The sequence below is a fragment of the Acanthochromis polyacanthus genome, chromosome 18 (genome assembly GCF_021347895.1).
Source record: "Acanthochromis polyacanthus isolate Apoly-LR-REF ecotype Palm Island chromosome 18, KAUST_Apoly_ChrSc, whole genome shotgun sequence".
Lineage (NCBI taxonomy): Eukaryota > Metazoa > Chordata > Actinopteri > Pomacentridae > Acanthochromis > Acanthochromis polyacanthus.
In genome coordinates this window covers 3,822,542-3,841,732 of record NC_067130.1, presented here as the reverse complement: position 1 = coordinate 3,841,732, position 19,191 = coordinate 3,822,542, and the positions used below count along the sequence as shown (strand labels likewise).

At 40.7% G+C, this 19,191-nt stretch overlaps 1 protein-coding gene across 2 annotated transcripts in view; it reads left to right on the top strand.

Annotated features, from left to right (window-relative positions):
• Positions 1–15,626, top strand: part of sfswap (splicing factor SWAP) — a 64,283-nt gene extending 48,657 nt beyond the window's left edge. For both annotated transcript variants that reach the window (XM_022208628.2, XM_022208629.2), the window contains exons 18-19: positions 2,169–2,241; positions 14,881–15,626. In XM_022208628.2, coding sequence (XP_022064320.2) covers positions 2,169–2,241; positions 14,881–14,946 — 139 coding nt within the window. In that variant the 3' untranslated portion in view covers positions 14,947–15,626. The remainder of the gene's footprint in view (positions 1–2,168; positions 2,242–14,880) is intronic.
• The last annotated feature ends 3,565 nt before the right edge of the window (positions 15,627–19,191 follow it).

The window sequence follows — 19,191 nt, the reverse complement described above, 5'->3', positions numbered from 1 at the left end:
CAGTCGATCGGTCTTTTCAGAGAGGCACAATTATTTGTCCAGCCACATAAGCAGAGTCATTCCAAGAGGAGATTGGCTTCTTTTTACTTTAGCTTTTTATTATTAAAACTTCTCTTTAGACTTTGTAAGAAACTCAACAATAAACTGTGTGTAGAGGTGTAGAAGCAGTTTGGCTTTGACTTTGCACACTAGAAGAAAACCTCAGTAATGATGCTTTTCCACTAGCACCAATTCGGCTTGTCTTTACTCTGTTTGTGAGGTTTTCCTTTAGGACTAGTACCTGGTACCAGCTACTATTTTAGTACCTAATCGGCCGGGGTTCTAAGCGAGCCGATAATGTGACGTCTACAGAGTGCAGGCCACTGATTGGACGAGGAGTGATGACACACGAGAACGACTCCTTCATGAAAACCAAATCTGCCATTTCTTTAAAAACTGGCGACAGCGACGGTTTCTCTGACTCTCTTCTTAGGCCGAGCAGCAGGTATACCACCGCCTCAGTGTCCTCCACTGTTGTGTTGTGGTTTGTGTCGCACACAAATGACGATAAGGGACTTCTGGGCCGCCGTGCTATGACGACTCCACACACAATAAGGTGGTCCTCAACTGTAATGGAAAACCACCTAAACCGAATCAAGTCAAGTCAAGCCGAGTGGGTGCTCAGGAGAAAATGTCTTAAGAGGTAAAGAGATGTGAAGACCGAAATTTTAACTTGGAATTACTTTTAAACAGGGGTGTCAAACTCATTTTAGTTCAGCCCAATTTGATCTCAAATAGGCTGGACCAGTAAAATCACAGCATAATAGAGACTCAAAATGACAAAAAAAACGAGACAAATGACATAAAACAAAAAGCAAAAAAAGTCCAAAAAGAAAAAAAATCACATAAATGACACAAACAAGACAAAAAGAAACAAAATGACTAAAACATGAGACAAACGACTAAAAAAAAGAGAAAAACAAGGCAAAATATTACAAAAATAAGACACAAAACGGCAAAATCGAGAAATAAAATGACAAAAAAAATTAGCCAAATGACACAAAACAATACAAAAGAGACAAAAAATTTAATTGAAAACTTAAAAAGTAACAAAAAAGTGAACAAAACAAGACAGAAAGTTACACTAATGACACAAACAAGACAAAAAAATGCCAAAAAAAAGAAACGATACCACAATATGTGGTCAAACTACACAAGCAAGACAATAAAACGACAGAAACGACACACAAAATAGCAAGTAAAGCAAAACACAAAATGACAAAACCACCAAAAAACACCAAGACAAAACGGAAACAAAACAATCAAACATTAGACAAACGACACAAGTCAGACTAAGAAAAGCAACAAAAGCAAAACCAAATATTACAAAAAATGAGACAAAAATTACAATGAGCAATCAAGTATTTTACTTCATGATCAAAATAGCCTGTCATGGTGTAAAAATTATTTTAAATTTATAGTTTTACTAATTTGCAGTCAATGTCTTCTATCTAATTTTTACACTTGACAAAATGGTCCTGGGCAGCATGTTTGACACGCCTGCTTTTATATCTAAATAAAAGCTAATAAATTACTTTTTCCTCAGTGATGCATCTTATACATCATCTTAGCATCTTTTGGGAAACACCTGTGTCATTTCCAAAAAAAAAACAAAAAACTCACCCGTTGAATAAAAGTAACTTTAAGCCAAAATTTGCAGCCTCATCTGAGTGACGCATACGTTCCAGAATGTCCCACTTCCCCAGTGAACTGAAACCTAAAAACCCCAGAACATCAGTAGCTGCACTTTCTTGTTACCTGTTGTGTTCAATTAGCTTGATGCACATGAACTTTTCTATTTTAAAAAACGCTTCATAAATTATGAAACGTCAGAGCGTGGTGAGATTAAAAGCTTTGGACGGAGCCATTAGGTTGAATTCAAGGCCTCCGGTTTTGACGCTGTTTGCCTCATTATTCTATACTCAGCAGCATGTGGTGGTTTGGGCTCCGGATGGATATTTGACAGCTCACTTGCCCTTCCTCTTTTTCCACTTCTTTCCCTCTCTTTCTTCTCTGGATGCCTGGCCAACTTTGAACATTTCAGAAAATATCATGAATATTGCATGTCGTCTCCTGTTAACATGATTGATTTTCTACTCTCCGTCTTTCTCCCTCTCGTTTCTCTTCAGGGGTGGGTCTCAGGAGAAAGACAAGGCGGTGTCCTCATCCATAGTATCCTCTGTGCAGTCCAAAATAACTCAGGTATTGTTCTTTGCTTTTATCCCAGATATGTCCTCTGCTCAACTTTTACAGCCTGCCCAATAAAAGTACTGAGTGCTTCTTTGTTTCCATCATGCAAAGAGGAAGGACGGAAAGTGCTGCTCGCTTTCACACACCAAAATAAAGCTCGTTTTTATAGCTTTCGCCTGGAACACTCTAGGGAAGTGTTACTTGAATTCATTTTTTATGATATCGACGTATCCTCCTGCATATACGGAGCGTTTGGACCGCACGTCGATGCATCAGATTATATTAAGCTTTGTTTATTTGAACCACGGAGATGCGCTTGTCTTATCTTTACATCTGGTGTAAATGTGATTCTTTGACCTGAATGAATTGCTTCAGCTGCATATAAATATATATATTCTTGTCTGCGTCTTGTGGTTTAGCTCATCTGTGACCTGAAGTCGTTTTCGTCCACATGCAGCCGCCACTGAAGGATGCGTGTGGGTGTATCTGTCAAAAAACATTTTCTGTGAATCCCTCCCACAAAGTGTTTGGATGTGTGCTCACGCATTAGGGTGTGCGTCTTTGTATAACGGCGAGTTTGTGCTTTCGTGCGGAACTTTTTATTGGCATTGCAACTACTTGTGTTGCTTTATGGAGTTACATTCTGTATGTGATGGCAGCATAACAGCATTTATTGCATTACACCTGCAGAAACGGTGTGAATATGAGCTTGACAGTGTGTAATAATCTTGGAAACTGCGGTCATTAAAACATTCCACTTATTCACATGTTCTGGAGCTTTCAACCGCATCAAATGATCGTCTCCAGCAGATTGAGTTTGTTCCACTGTGATTACATGGCAGGTTTTCTTTTCAACTTCTGCTTAGCTCTGGCACTTATCGTCCATTTTTACTCACTTTAATGACTTTATAGCCGCATCTCCAGATGAGGTTATTTTGTCAAGTGTCTGTGAAGCTTCCAGTGAACTGAGGGGTCAGTATATAATTGAGGGACTTTTGAAGTCCATGGGATATATCTTGCATACGTTTTTATTAAAAGTAAAAAAAGAAAAACCTGATGTGAGAAATCGCTTTCAACTAAGTTATCCATTACAAAAACACTTCTCAAGGAAGCTTGTTAGTTCCAGATCACATGACCTGCTCATTTTGTTTCTCTTTAAGTCATTTTGTTTCTCTTTTTTTGGTCATTTCCAGTCCATTTTGTGGCCATTGTAGGTGTTTTTGTGGTCATTTTGTGGCTGTTTTCAATGCGTTTCTAAAACTCTAAGTGTCTTTGTGGTCATTTTGCAATTTTTTGTAATTATTTTGTGTGTCTCCTCATTTTATGTCTTCATTTGATAATTATCTGTCTCTTTGAGTCATTTCATGTTTTCATTGGTCATTTTTTGTCATTTTGTGCATTTTTGTGGTCGTGTTATGTCTGTCATTGTTTTGTGTGTCTTTGTACTCATCTTGTTTCTTTTTTGGTCGTTTTCAGACTGTTTTTTGTGGACGTTTTTGGTATTTTTGTGGTCATTTTGCACCCTTTTGTGGCCGTTTTCAGTCGGTCTGTGGTAGTTTTGGGTGTTTTGTGGTCATTTCGTGTGTCTCTGTGGTCATTTTTGCTATTTTATAACACAAAATAACAAATTGTATCTGTGTCTAAGAAATCTCTTTCAACTAAATTAGCCATTACAAAAACACCTCAATTCCAGATCACATGACCTGCTCCACATGATGAGCTCTCAACCACATTAAATGGTCATCTTCAGCAGACTGAGTTTATTCTGTTGTCATTAAACAGCGGGTTTTCAAACTTCTGCTTAGCTCTGGTAGCCTAGCCACGCTAGACCCATGTTCTGAAGGCACAAGGGTCTAGGAACGCTCGACGGGGAGGGAGGCGGGCTAAAAGGTTGTCTTTCAAATCCCTCTGCAGCAATTGGGTAGGTATACAACCAATCAGTGCAATGAATAGGCTGACGGAGTTCCTAGAGCGCCGGCGGATTGTGGCTAAGTCCCATTAGCTTCCCAACCAGCGGAGCCAACTGGTATATTAAGGATTTGCCATATCCCGTCGGCATAAGTCCAAATACGTCTTTCTTCTCAATGAAACACTTCAGTGCCGTCCTTTGTTTATCTTTCAAGTTGAATTTTTAGCTTCAAATCTTTAAGGGCTGTGGCCAAAGCCGAGTCGAAAGATAACTGTTTACTGTGCGCCGGTTGTTTCTGTCAGAATCGTCGCGCCTCTGTCGTCACTTCGTTACGCCCGCCTTCTGACTCTGCACTTCATGGTGATTGGTCCGGCCAGTTTTAGGAGAATCCAACCTCGAGCCTTATGGAGGGTAACTAGACCCACCCTGGCAGAGAATTAAATTCGTTGCCGTGGGTTGTCTAGCGCGGCTAGGCTATAGCTCTGGGCTTTATCATCCATTTTTACTCACTTTAATGACTTTATAACCGCATCTACAGATAAGGTTATTTTGTCTGTGAAGCTTCCAGTGAACTGATGGTAATTTCTGAGGTTGCATTTGAGAACGTTACCGAATGATGTTTGCTGGGATTTTGCCTACCTCTACGGGGGTAAATGTGGTGTCAAGGGCATCACCATCTCAAGGCCATATGCTGCTGTTTTAACACGCAACCAAAGTTCTCCTGCTAGCAGCCGTAGAAACTCATCCTGGCTGAAATTACACTTCCGGCCTCTGCACTCATTCTGGGAGCTTAGCCAGGAATTTAGGAGGAGAGAGGCTAAACACTGGTCGATGCCAGTTGAGCGGCAGGCAAAAGCAGAGGCCTTAGTGAACTTGCCCCTGGCTGCGAAAATCTTTGGAGACACGAGATCGCACCTCTCTGCGGAGGAAGCAGGCAGAACGAATACACAGTCCTGAAATTGTCTATCTTCCAGTACTTAGAAATTCAGACGAGAGGGAGATTTGCCGCATTTCACTAAGTTGATGATTTGTGGTAACAAAGAGCAACAGTTTAAGTATTTTCTAGTGCGTTTTTTTTCCCCTCCAATTTCATCTTAAAGCTACAATATGCAATAGTTTGGTCTAGAAATGTAGCATTAATATAGAAGCAGAAAAATGTAGTGAAATGTAGAAGTAAAGTTTGTGTTGCTGCCCCAAAAACAAGCAGTTGTTTGGTTTTAGCTCAGTGTGTGAGTCTTCTCCTGCTTCTCCTTTAAACAAACTCCAGCACAGTGAAGGTGAAAAAGGTAAAGTGAGGATATTGTTACTCAAGTTGACAGCCATGCAGTTTATTTAGCAGTGCTAGCGTGGACTGATGATTTTGACTTGATTATTTTTTTCTTTGCTGGCTAAAAACGCCAATTCTTTGTGAATCGTACTTACTCTTCACAGCAGAGTCTTGCTTTAGCAGTTTGACTGTTGCAGCTGAATTTGCCAGTAATTCAACATTTTACCTGAAATTATTTCTGACACAGTCAGACTGCTGAGGTGACACAGGCTGGAAACAGGGCAGCTATCCTGTAATTTTCTACACAGGACAGTGCCACTTATAATTTGTCCAACTGTTAGCCAGCCCGGTCATTTTCTGAGTGGTTTATAACGTACAAGTTGAAATGTATGTGGACACGGCACTCCTTCTCTTTGTGACAGTTAAATACTTTATTCTAAGAGTGTCAGCTGTTATGTGTTTCCATAGCAGCCTCCACTCAGGGTCAGGGCAGGCCAGTGAAAGTCTTTCAAACGTCCATTCTCTCTATACACCGCTTTATCCTCACTAGGGTCATGGGGGGTGCTGGAGTCTATCCCAGCTGACTCGGGTGAAGGCAGGGGACACCCTGGACAGGTCACCAGTCTGTCACAGGGCTACATATACAAACACACAATCACACTCACATTCACACCTACGGACAATTTAGAGTAACCAATTAACCTCAGCATGATTTTGGACTGTGGGAGGAAGCCGGAGTACCCGGAGAAAACCCACGCATGCACAGGGAGAACATGCAAACTCCATGCAGAAAGATCCCGGGCCCAGGCCGGGACTCGAACCAGGGATCTTTTTGCTGCAAGACTAAACAGCTAACCACTACCCCACTGTGCAGCCCTCTTTCAAATGTACATTATTTATATGTAGATGTTGTTTTGTGCACCGGGGCATTGTCTTGTTATAAAAAGTAAATGCCTTTGTAGCCGCAAAGGTGGAAGCACACCACAGTCTAAATGCCAGTGTGTGTTGGAGTGTTAGGATTTGCCTTAATTTGAGAAAAGCCATCAAGCTCAAACAGAAACAGACAAAAATAAAACCAAAGTGTTTAGAAGTGCAGTATCTTATGTGCAATATCACTTAAATGTCAAATAATTCAGAATTCTACCACCTCCCTTTAACTGTATTACCTTTAGATTGAACAGATCAGTTTGTTCAATATAAGCTATCGATTTAGGTTTACATGATCGAAAGATATTCTCCACATTTGGCACGCTATGCCACAAAAATCAGTCGTGTTTCTTTAATGGTATTCTAGTCATTTATGTTTTCAATGTGTTTGCTATATCTGGAGAGATGCTCTGCTGTAGTTCAGAGACTTTTGTTCAGCTGTTCATTGCGAGAATGATTGTGTGGATGTGTGGAGCCATGATGCAGGCACGAAGACGAAGACATGGGTTAAAAACTGAGGAAAGTTCTGGTATAGACGGGTCATTTAATCACCACGTTCAGGCAGCCATACTGATTGGACGTGATAGGTTTTGTTTTAGTGATGTCTGTTAGAGATCAGAGACGTGTTCACTTTCGTTGCTCTGAATGTTTTCTTGTTCTTAGTTTCTTACTTAATGGCCTAAATTTTCCATTTGGTCTCTGTCGTGTTTTTGTTTTGGAATTTTCATTAGACCAAATACTCTACTTTTGACCTTAGTTTCTGAGAGGTGATGTTAAAGCTGAAATCATTTGACATTTGAGTGGTTCGGGACCCACTTCTGTTATTTACTGTGGTTGCTGTCGCTGTTTTGCATCATTTGAGTGCTCAGAATGAGGACAACTGTGTCTGAATAAATGGAACACACTCATTACTCACCTTGCGACCTCACACACACATAGACACACACCTCGTCAATAAATCCTGACCCTGGTACGCATTCTCTCTGCTCTCGCCTGTTTAAAATTCCAATGTCCAATTTATGTCTGCTATTAGGCTGCTTTCAGAAATGCACGACAGTCAAATGCATGTATATCAATTCTGCTAGAAAAATATGCTGTGTGACTGTAGAGAAGCCGTAAACTGCAAAGATTTCAGTGGATTTGTTAGAATAAGAATTATTCTTCATTAAGGAATAATTGTGTTGCTGCTCTTGTTAGATGAGCAGAAAGCCTCAAAAAGGTGAAGCCAGCGAGCCAATGTTCATCCAATCAGTTATCAAGATCACTGTTTTTAGGCCTTTTCTCCAGCACTTGCATGCAACACTGTGACATGCTCTTTCATTTCAGCTGTTGTGAAAACATGGGGGGGGGTGTCAGAATCTGTCAGACCAGTCACCTGATTAAAAACAACACATCATCTCACATCAGATGACGCTCTGAGGAAGACCACAGACGCAGTTGAAACATGTCAGCATGGTAAAAGCCATCTTTTCCTTACTCAGTTGCCTGTTCAAATGTAACGCTATTCTTACATCTTCTTGTACTGATTCTGCTACGACTAATCGTCCAACTAAACACATTAAACTACAAGCGTAGTGCCAAGTGTGTAGATAGACACAGTAAATGTTTAGTAACTAAATGATTAAGCACCGTAGTTGTACGTAAAGCGTGTAATGTGGGAGTAGTTGTGCCTACAAGGAAATGAGTGTCGCTGTGATTGTGGAGAGGCTGCACTGGAGGCCAGAATTCAAGAGTCTGCGAGACTCAACGTAATCGAGGTCAATAGAGTGTGAATGGAAAGGCAGGGCGAGCTATTCTGTGAATACTGGTACAACTTTCACTAAATTGAAACCTATTCTCTCTGCTGGCCATGGACCTCTGTCTCGGTGTGTGTTTTATGCGTGTGTGGGAGACACTGACTATGAGTGAGTGTGTCTCAGAACCAGCTTACTGTGTTTACTGACCGTAGACACTAAAAACAAAAAATCACACATCTCCCATCTTTTGATGCTTCTCTCATCAACAAACATCTTATTTCCTTTTTCTTTCTCATTATCTCTCACAGTCTCTTCTCCGCCTTCATCTTCCACACAGTAACATTAGCGAGCTCGTGAAAACATGCTGTTGCAACATGCACAGATTCAAAACCACTAACTACTTATACCCCATCTGTGATGTTTTACAAACACATCTTGAATAATTCAGGATGCCCTCATCTGCCTAATGGGCTCCACTTCCCCGAGGGTGCCGGGTTGCTATTTGCCTCGTCCCAACTCTCATTTTCCTCCTGTTTATCTTTGCTCCTCTGTCTTCTGTCCCTTTTCTCTCTGGTGTACGTTTGACAGATACCCTTAGAATAGCTTGTAGGCCTCCGCTGTGTCTTTTTTTAGCGTTGCAGTGTTGAAAATTTTGATGCGGGGGATCTTAAACACTTTTTTTTGTGAGTTTTTGTTTTGGAACAGTGTTGTTTTTGTAACTGAGCTTTGGCTGTGATGACACTAAAAAGAAAATGGACAAGCTAGCTCACATTTAAAAATGAGAAATACGGAGTTTTACCAGTGAGGAGTTTGAAAATGTGTTGGTTGTAGCCAAGACCAGGAACAGACGAGGATTAGAACAAATAATGGACATCATTGAGAAAATGGAAGTTTGCTATCACCTATCAGGATGTAAACTGAGCTCCAATAGTTTTGTCCATTTCCTGCTGCCTGGAATGTTGATATTTGCCCAACTGATGGGTGAGGATGAGCTTTAGTAGTTTCAAACCGTGTTTTATGGTGTCATATTGGAGAGAAAAAAGGTAGGATAGAGCTGACTAATGTGGAGGCTTAAAGACAAAGGAACGCTTACTGTCCTCATTGTTCTCGAGCTACATCTTTGACCGATCTGGAACCATTTCTCACATCAGTGCTGGTAAAACAATCCACTGCTGACAGAGCCAAGAAATGTCCTGCTGTAGAAATCCCATCCAGAGCTCCATCTCTCAGCCTCAGGAAACATAATTCTCTTGTTTAAAAAGCACACGAGTGCAATTTTTTGTCACAGATGCAGCAGTGTTGATGTCTTCTGCACAAAAACACAGCCAGCAGCCCTGTTCTTAGGAGAAGTGTGGACTTGATGCCCTGACAGGCTGGAATTTGTGCACAAACACGACAATTCACCGTAATGAAAAACTGGAAAATGCTAGGGAATTTGCAGAAAAGACCAACTTTCTAAAACACAACCACTCACACCGAGAGAGAGAGCACAAAAGACCTGCTTTTTGTCTGAACTTCTGTCTCTTAGAACATAGAAGATCATGCATTAACCTGTTCTTTAAGGAGAGTTTATCCCAGGCTGTTGTATCGATGTGTGAGCGGCTTTCTATTACAGTGGTATGGTTTCATGGATGTTTGCAGTCAGAAACCAGGCTGTGTGTGATGCAATTTGCTTTCAGACTGGTTAGGATTTTGAAATTCCTTTAGTTTGAGCCTGGATTGTGGCTGTTTCAGTCCTCTGTAAGGGTTAGTCTGCACAAATTGCTCATGAGGTTAGTCATGTTTCTGTTTTCAGGCCATCATTGGTGCCTGGGTCCCCATGATAAGACGTCCTTTTTTTACTGAAGCCAAAGTTTTCCCACACCAGTGAGTAAAATGTTTTTTAGGCCAATGTGTTTGCGAAGATGCTTCAGCTCAAACTTCCAACTTGTGAAGGCTCAGAAATAGGAGACAGGCTACAGGGAGGAGCGCTTTATCACAAAAATAAACTCCAAACAAGAAAAGCCAGTTTGAGAAGTTAAACAGCAGCTGCAGAGTGTCGTGTCCTCACAATATCTTCAGATTGTTAAAGTTCTGATCCTTGAGATTTTACTGCTGCTTCATTTGGTGCTTTGGTGTTGCAAGGGGGGCAGAGCGAGTCCCGACAGATCCCCGAGTCCTAACTCGCACTGAGCAGCTCCTTTGTCAGGAATGCAACAGAAAACAGCACATATATCTGTTTACTGTGGAGCCAGACAAACACGCATTGATTTAACAAGACGCCAGTCATTAATAATTGCAACCACAATCTGATTTCGTGCTGCGCTCAGTGCAAGTAGGTTTAAACTCAGAAGCAAACGGCAGAACACAGTGAAAGCGGGCTGAGGGTTTGGAGATGTTCAGCCTTTAGCTCGTGCACCGAACAACAAACTGCAGTGTTTGAATTTGTTAAAAATGCAAAAGATGATCAAGTGTTGTGAAAATAGTACCAGGTGGAATTAGTTCTTCTGTCACAGCGTCACAAGAAAAGCTGCTATCAAACCGACTGTTTCCTGATAATCCTCTTCATGTGGATGTAAAAAAAAATGTAACTAAATTTTTATTTAATCTACATGTTTCTATTAGGGCTGGACCCAAATATCCAGATATCTGAATATTCGGTCATGACAATGGTATCCGAATATTAATTTTGAGATCCGAATATTCAAATATTGTATTTTTTTTATTGTTTAAAAGAACAAGTAACAAAACTAAGTTCTACCAAAATAACTCAATACTGAAAATTTCTTATTTTTATGGAACCTTATCAATTTTCCATTTTTAGTGGACTTTTTAGGTTGTTTTTTTTTAGTTTATGGCTATGATTGTACTAAAATAAACTGCACTTGAAGACCTAAGAGTGATTCTTAGTAGAATATAAATTCAAATGTATGGGGTGTCCGAACACTTTTTCCCACCACTGTATTTTATCGATAGTTGACCAAAAGAAATGTTGGGGAAAATAAAACACCAGCCCGGAAAATCAGCTGGGCAGATAATCGGAAGGATCAGCCCAAGATGTTCTCTCTGCTCGGGGTTGCTTCTCTGATCTCCATCATGATGATCCCACCAGTCACATCTGTTCATCATCATCCTCTCCTTCCTTTTTCTCCATGATGGCAGCATGTTCAGCTAATAATGTCAAGCTAACAGTTGTACACATCACAGGCTCCTGTGCAGACAGCACACAGTAATCAATAACCAGAGTGCGAGTGTTCATCTTGTATACAGAGCTATTTATAATTGGATTTCTCTGCGCAGCACATCCACATGATCAAAAGCACGATAAGCCTCATAACTGGGGTTCTGGAGTGCAGTAAGCACAGCTGTGAACACCAGAAGAATCTTCGGCTAAGAATTTAAAATCCAAAATTTGCCAAAAGCTCGAGAGCAGAATCACTGAGACTGTTAGCTCAGGCTAACATCTAGGACCGAGTCAGGAAGGTTTCACTTCAAAAGTCGGGTTTCCCCTTGAATTAGTGTCACAAATAGAAAATGTTTCAATTACAGAAGCTCTGCTGCTAAAACGTGAGATTTAAATAGAACTGCTAGCTTACTGTGTTGTGATAAATGATCAGATTCCTCGTTAAGATGAGCAATCTGGTGGACTATTGGTTACGATTTTTTGTTTATTATTGCTTTTCTTTGGTGTGAATTACACACCTTTGCCTTATAATGTAGTCGTCGTCGTCGTCGTCGTCGTCTGACAGCTTTACTGTAACTTGGAGATCGATTAGTTCAGTCTGATTTTTGCAGCACTTGCAGCTGACAGGAATTCTCTTGTAGTTTCAGCAGCTCCCTTAGTAATAATTTGGAACATTGTTTGTCGTGAGCGTGTGCGAATACACCGGGGGTTTTGAGAGAAACAGCCGTTAGAGTGATGTGAAATGACAGCTCCTTCCTCTGTGATTACAGCTGTTAATTTTGTCTCATCTGTCAGGAGAGCTCAGGGGTGGATATTTGTCCATGCGTGTCTGAATCACTCGTGGGAAGCGATGCAAATTAACACTTGCTTTTCTGCAATGCCAGCGTTTGCCCCCTGGTCAGTAGAATTTCCATTTCTACCTGAAGAGTGTGGGGGAAGAAAAATGAAAAAGTAAGAACTGCACTTTGGCAGCCCTCCTACGCTGCATTCCCGACTATTCCTCTGCTTATCTTTCTACACCCACTTTTTTTTTTTTTGCAATTGCGGCTTTCTACGAATTATGTTTCTTTGCCATTATCGAGCTGTTTACAGCGCAGCAGGAATTAAGGATTAGGTGCCTGCAGGGATGTATGCTTTTGTAATATGTGTGTTTTTGAGCACTTAGAGCAGAGGTGTTAAATATGCGGCCCGCTGTCCAAAACCGGCCCTGCAGAGGGTCCAATCCGGTCCTCAAAGTGTAAAAATTACAGAGAAGACATTAACTGCAAATTATAACTTTGTAAAACCATGAATTTGAAATAATTCCTAGATCATGACAAGTTGTTTTGGTCAAAGTAAAATAGTAAAATGTTCTCATTTTGTGTCTGGTTTTTGTAAGATTGTCTCTTGTGTTTGTTGGGTTTTTTTTTTGCTGATTTTTGTCGTTTGTTTCGGGGTTTTGTCATTTTGTTTCTCATTTGTGTCATTTTGTTTCCTTTTTGTCTTTTGTCTCATTTTTCTCATTTTGTGTTTTGCTTTATCTGTTGTTTTGTGTGTTATTTTTGTCGTACTGTGTTTTTTGTCTCGTTTGTGTTGTCCGTCTTTTTTCTTTTTTGTCATTTCCAGCTTGTTTATGTCATTTGTGTAATTTTTTGCCTCATTTTCGTTCATTTTTGTCACTTTTTTGATACATTTTTTTGTCTCTTCTGCTTTGTTTCATGTTGTCTGTTTTTTGTCATTTTGTGTCTCATTTTTGTAATATTTTGTCTTGTTTTTGTTGTTTGTTTATTCTTGTCTGACTTTCGTCATTTGTTTCTCGTTTTTGTCATTTTGTGTTTCGCTTATTCTGTGTTTTGTGTATTGTTTTGTCGTTTTGGGGGAGTTTGTCTCAGTTTTGTCAATTTTTCTGTCCTTTTGTGTGTCCTTTTTGTCTCGTTTGTCTTGTGTTATTTTTTGTCCCATTTTTGGTCTTTTTTTGTTGCTTCGTAAGTTTTTTGTTTCTTCTGTTGTGTTTCATGTCATTTGTCGTTTTTTGTCATTTTGTTTCTTGCTTCAGCTGTTTTGTGTCTAATTGGGCTGAATGTGGAGCCTGAGCTAAGAGGACTTTAACACTCCTGACTTTAGATGGTATTCTGTACTTCAAACACACCATATGTTGAGAGACGCGCTGCACCAAAAGCCTGGCTCAGCTTCTTGGGGACCTGTGTTTATTTATTTACTATTTTTTGCCAGAACCCCCCTTAATTGGCAGCTCTTCACTGATGGACTTGCGCCATTCAAATAAATTAGAGGCTGGGATTCATTCACGCACGCCGTGAGCTAAACCGAGCTAAAACAAATCGCTGAGCTTAAGGCGCCTGGAGGCTGCATAGTTGATTCCCAACGGGAGCAGCATTACTAGCAACTCCTTCACGCCTCAGGGAGTAGTTTGCTGATTAATTATAGCTGGAATTATTCTTCATAAGGGAGCTGTAATGCACTGTGAAGAGAACATAAACGTGTTACCAGATCAACCTAATTCCTTTTGTCTTTTATTTCATAGTAAAATAATTTGTTCACGTCTTTCAAGTGCAGTCGCTTGGTCGGGAATAATTTAAACTTGGAGAGCAACCAGTGGATCTTCTTAAGTCAAACTCACACAGGGCTAAGTAAAACAGTTGGCGCAAAATGTGGCATTGCAATTGCGACTTTCAAATACACACAAATTATGTCCGTTTTGATTTTTTTGTATCGGGAAAAATTTCTTGGCTCATTTGAGGTGGTTTTTGACACTTTAGGAAAAGCTAACACACATAATAGATGATGGAAACATCTTTCCCAAATAAATTCTGGCAGAGTAAACATGTAACACATGACTGATCAGCTGTTTCCCCGCTGTCAGTCAGAAATACATACAATACCAGCCGACATGAATGAATATTGACGACTTTGACGTTTAAAAACAGTCCTGAAGACTAGTTTGAATTTTCTCTTCTTTCAAGGTTTTTTTTTTTTGTTTCCTGCTTCTTCTACTCTCCTAGCCTTTACTGCCACTTTCTGGTCACACTACGTCTAGTTTAATGGAACCAGTTAGCATTTTCATCTTATTATTTTCTTTACTTCTTTTACACCTCAATCAGTGATATTATTTTCACCACAAATGTATCACAAATCTATCATCTCGTCAGTTGCAACACCCACATTTTGGACACCAAAATATCTTGCTAGTGAAGTCCGTCCATCCGTCCATCCATCCGTCCATCCATCCATGTTCTTCCTCTTATCCATGGTCGGGTCATGGAGGAAGCAGATGAAGCAGGTCATTCCAGACCTTCCTCCCCCTGACACCACTTTCCAGCTCTTCCTGGGGGATCCTGAGGCGTTCCCAGACCACATGAGATACATAATCCCTCCAGCAGGTTCTGGGTCTACCCCGGGGTCTCCTCCCTGGAGACTAGGAATGATACAACATTACTAGTTATCTTGTAATGTGTACAAGAGTGAAGATTTGTTGTACATTAAAGGGAAAGTGAACAAAGTGGTTCAGACCAAGGCATTCTATTTTAACACCACTGTCCAGTGGGAAAGGGAAGGAAAATGCTCATTCTATCTAAATATGCTAACTAGCTCTTTCAGACCATGCTTTTAAAACCCCTCTCACTTTTTCTCTTTCTGTCTCCTCTATTTTTAGGACCTGATGGCCAAAGTGCGAGCCATGCTTGCCACCTCCAAGACCTTTCAGCCTCCCAACTCCTAAAGAGGGCACGCTTTCCCTCCAGCCACGCCAGCCTCTGCCAGTCAGCGAGCGGTACTCTCCGATTTCCTGGAGATTTATCCGGCCCGCATCCGTTTCTGCTCGCTGTATTTACCCACACATGGTTATTTCATCTGATTTTAGCATCAGCAGATTCAGTTTGGCTGCATTATGTCTTCTGCACCGTCGTCAGAGTGAAGTAAGCTAACGTTGAAGTGAAGCCGAAGTTTCAGACCCGACCTGAGAAAACAGGGAGTCTGTTAGGAGATTAAGTCTTTGTTTTGCAGGGAGAATCACACATGGACATAATCCATATGCTATTTTGCATCCTGTTTTAAAATGATTTTCTCCCACGTGTTGACAGTCATTCTTTGCAGCGTTACCTGAAGCTACTGGAAGTCTGTATTCTCTCCTTCTATGAAGGCTTGTGTTTTGATAAGTTCATTTTCTCCTCCCTCATCTCTTCTATTCTCCACTGTTGTTTTCCCTCTTAATTCCTCCCCCAACTTTCCTTTGTCTCCAGCATCTCACCCGTCTCCTTGAGAAGCAGTTTTATTTTTTTTACTCTGTCCCTCAGCTGTGGTATGTGGCCTTCTATTTCTGTTCCTGGTTTGTACCATAAAGAATTTAATGCAGAACAACTTTTTAATTCGAACTGTCAATAAAGTTCCGGTTATGATTTACCTGTGACCCTGAATCCCCTCCTTTAAAACAGAACTGTAGTTACTAAGCAAATGTAGGATAAGTTTAAAACAATGTTGCAACCATTCAGCAAAAGAAAACACAATTCGACAGGTTTCCGTTTACTAATGTAAATGTGAATATTAGGATTTGGACACATTAAGAAAAACAGTTGGTTGTAGAAATCCATTTGGCCCCTGGAGGAAAAGGGTGTAAAAGATTTTCAGTCAAAGCTTGAACACTGAATAAGGAAAATCAAAAGAGTTGACTTTGATTTCTAGCCAGCCTCATCCGTTCATGCTCCTCACCAACAACAGAAGAAAAACTTGGTTTGTTTTGTGTACCATTTGTTCTGAACTCTACTGTGGTCAAACATAGGAAATTTCTTGACATACCTCAGCTTTTTTTCCTTTTTTTTCATTTCCACATTTTTTTCATATCAAGTTGAAATGTGCATAAAGGTAGCTAGAAGTAAACACATCTACAGAGACTAATGTCACACAAATTACCAAATTACAGTCTTTTACAGATGGTTTTCTTGATTACCGTGGCAAAAAAATCCTTAAAACCGTTGGAATTATGCACATTTCACTATAATTTAGTCTTAAAATATGTCCTGAGCTTCATCTATGTTACAATTCTAAACAACTATCATCAGTCAGAGTATTGTTCTTGCCAACACGATAGTCAAATATTCTCAGTGAAGGTTGGGAAACTTGAGGATAATGACATCAATGGAAGTAGTTCGGAGTCCAATCAGTGAAACAAGATTGGATGTGTGTCTTCGAGCTACTTTAACTTATTTAAAACACTGAAACATTTTCAGTTTGCTCTTCACAAGAAGCCTCTGCTCTGCCTTGAAAAAATGAGTTCTGAGAAGACTTTTGTGTTTTGCTGGAAACGGTCATAAGCTGATCTTAGATATTCTTATATCTAAATTTCGATACACGGGACGGTCCCAGTGAGAGTCAGGATTCTGAGTGACGCTGTCGATCAATGTCAGCAGCCGTGTGACAGACAAGATTGTGACCACTTGCAGGTGTACATTTGCAATTTCACCGTGGACCTGCAGAAAAAGCTCTGAGTCAAAGTCTGTAAGGATCAGCAGCAGCAGACCCAAAGTGATCCAACCTTCATGTGGAGGATCGTCACTGATGGTGAGTTCAGAGACCAAACAACAATCTCCAATGGAAGAATCAGACCATGAACATGTTCATCATATTCGTCAACATCCACTGGGTTGTGCAACATAAATTCATCAACTGTCAGTTCTGTCTGCAGCGTCCTGAGGATTCTAAGAAACAACCTGAACTGTGGACAATTAAGTGCTCCACCATGACAATGCACCTTAACGAAACACCTTGAAAAAAAGTGGCAACACAATCATCATTCCCTACCTGCCCTACGTTCCAGATTTATCTTCCTGCGACTTCTTCCACTTCCTCAAACAGACATTCAAGTTGACGAGTTGAAATTGTGACATGGTGGAGGATGTCCAGGAGTCATCAAAGAGCAGAAGAAGAAATTCCAGTTCAAAATTCATGAACTGGACTTCAATGTAGCATTCTAAGCATGGCAGGAGAGCTGGGAGCAGTGCACTTCTCGATAATACGACTGCTTTTGCAGGGGACTGTGAATATGATTTGAATTTTGGAAAACAGAAGGACAAAGCAACAGCTAATGGCCTAGAGGAATCATCAGAGCTGGTTACCATGTTTGGTTCTCTGTATCCCTGACGTCCATGGCACGATCTGTCAGAAGAAACCCTTTAAAAAAGGCTCAACGTGCTGCAAACCCAAAGGTTTTCAAAGAGCGCCATGGCAGTGTTCTGTGAACTGAAGGTGGCGTTACCTTGGAGAGAACATGCAGCAGCAACATATGGGGTCAAAAAAAAAAGACAAATGGAAACCTTAATTCAAAAATAAAGTATGGTGGCGGAATCATCATGCCGCTTTATTGCCTCTCAGCCTGGTTAGCTCACCATCATAGTGAAGATTACAGCGGAAATTAAACACTTCTTTAAAGAGGAAGGGCCCAAAATTGTTGAATGTTGTGCAGGTCTGATTTGCAGCTACCTAAAACGTTTGAGGTTACCGATATTAAAGGATGTTCAGCCAGTTATTATCCCAAATGTTAAATCATTTTTTAATTTTTTGCCACCAGCACTGGGATAAAGACATGAAACATTCGATTGTGTGTTATTAGCTTAAGAACATTGTGTTTCAAAGAGGATTAGCTCACATTTTATAGCTAAATAATGCAGGAAACTACAGGGTTTCTTTCCTCTCTATTCATTATCACACACAGGTGTTGCAACATTCAGCTCCCCTCACAGTCCTCGTCTCTGTCCTTCATTTGGGGCACGCTGATGAGAAGGCACAAATGCTGTTAACTGCCCCCAAGCCTTCACCTTCGTTGACTCTATGAAGTTTACTGTCGCAGCATCATTGATGACAAACCTTGGAACTGAACAGTTGATTGGCTGATATCCTCGGGGCGCCTCCTGCTGCTGAGACGGCACTTGTGACCCAGTGCTGAGTTAAATCAGGGTACAGAAAATCTTCGTAAATTCCAGCTGGATAACTTCAGGCAGAGCAACGGCTCACGAGGGATTAAATGTTCAGGACAATAACCCTTTTAAGGACTTGGCTAGTCTTGAAAGTAATCAATAAAATGTCAAAATCCTTTCTAAAGGAAACAAAGAACTAATGAAGAAACAGTAAAACGGGGCAGGTATGGTTCCTTCTGCTCTATTCACATTTAACATTTACTGCATTCTGAATATACTTTCACTGTTTTTGGTTTTGGAAAGATGAAATCAATCTCTGCCGTTGACTGCAAACTGCAGCTGTGCAACATCGGCACAGCAATGATTTAAAATGAGGCTAACCAGAGGGGGGATATTTAGAGCCAAAATAATTAGTCTGAACACTGAGACATGAGGCAGGGACTGTGAGATGGTTCTCAGTGAGGTAAATTATTCCGACAATCCTCAGTTTTCTGCCAATATGATCTTAGTTATACAAAGAACTCTGTCACTCAAAGTCGGTGTGCTCCTGTCCTCCACACCTTATGTTCAGCATCAAAAACATCCCAACTGAAGTTTTGAGCCTTTCTGTTGCTACAGCAGTCATCAGTTCAGCCCTTCAACACCAGGACAACTATACAAGAACATTTTGAGAATGTGCAGAGGTGCTTCAAGCTTCAGGCGAGTGGCAGCAATCACAGCTTTCAAACTGGGCTAATGCAGAAGTACCTTTAAAGTGCATTACCACTGAACTCCAGAAACTCTATGAGTGCACCCGATTTAAAAAGCATCAAGAGCCATCCATTCATCTGTTTTCTTTCACTTATAAGGGGTCAGGTCATAGAGGCAGTAGTTCCTTCTGGGGTGTCCGAGGGTGATCTTAGGCCAGATGAGACGTGATCCTTCCAGGGGGTTCTGGGTTTACCTCAGGGTCTTATCCCAGTTGGATTTACCTGAAAGCCTCCAAAGGAAGTTGCCCAGGAGCCATTTTAAACAGATGCTCAAATCACCTCAACTGGCCCATTTTGACTTGAAAGAAC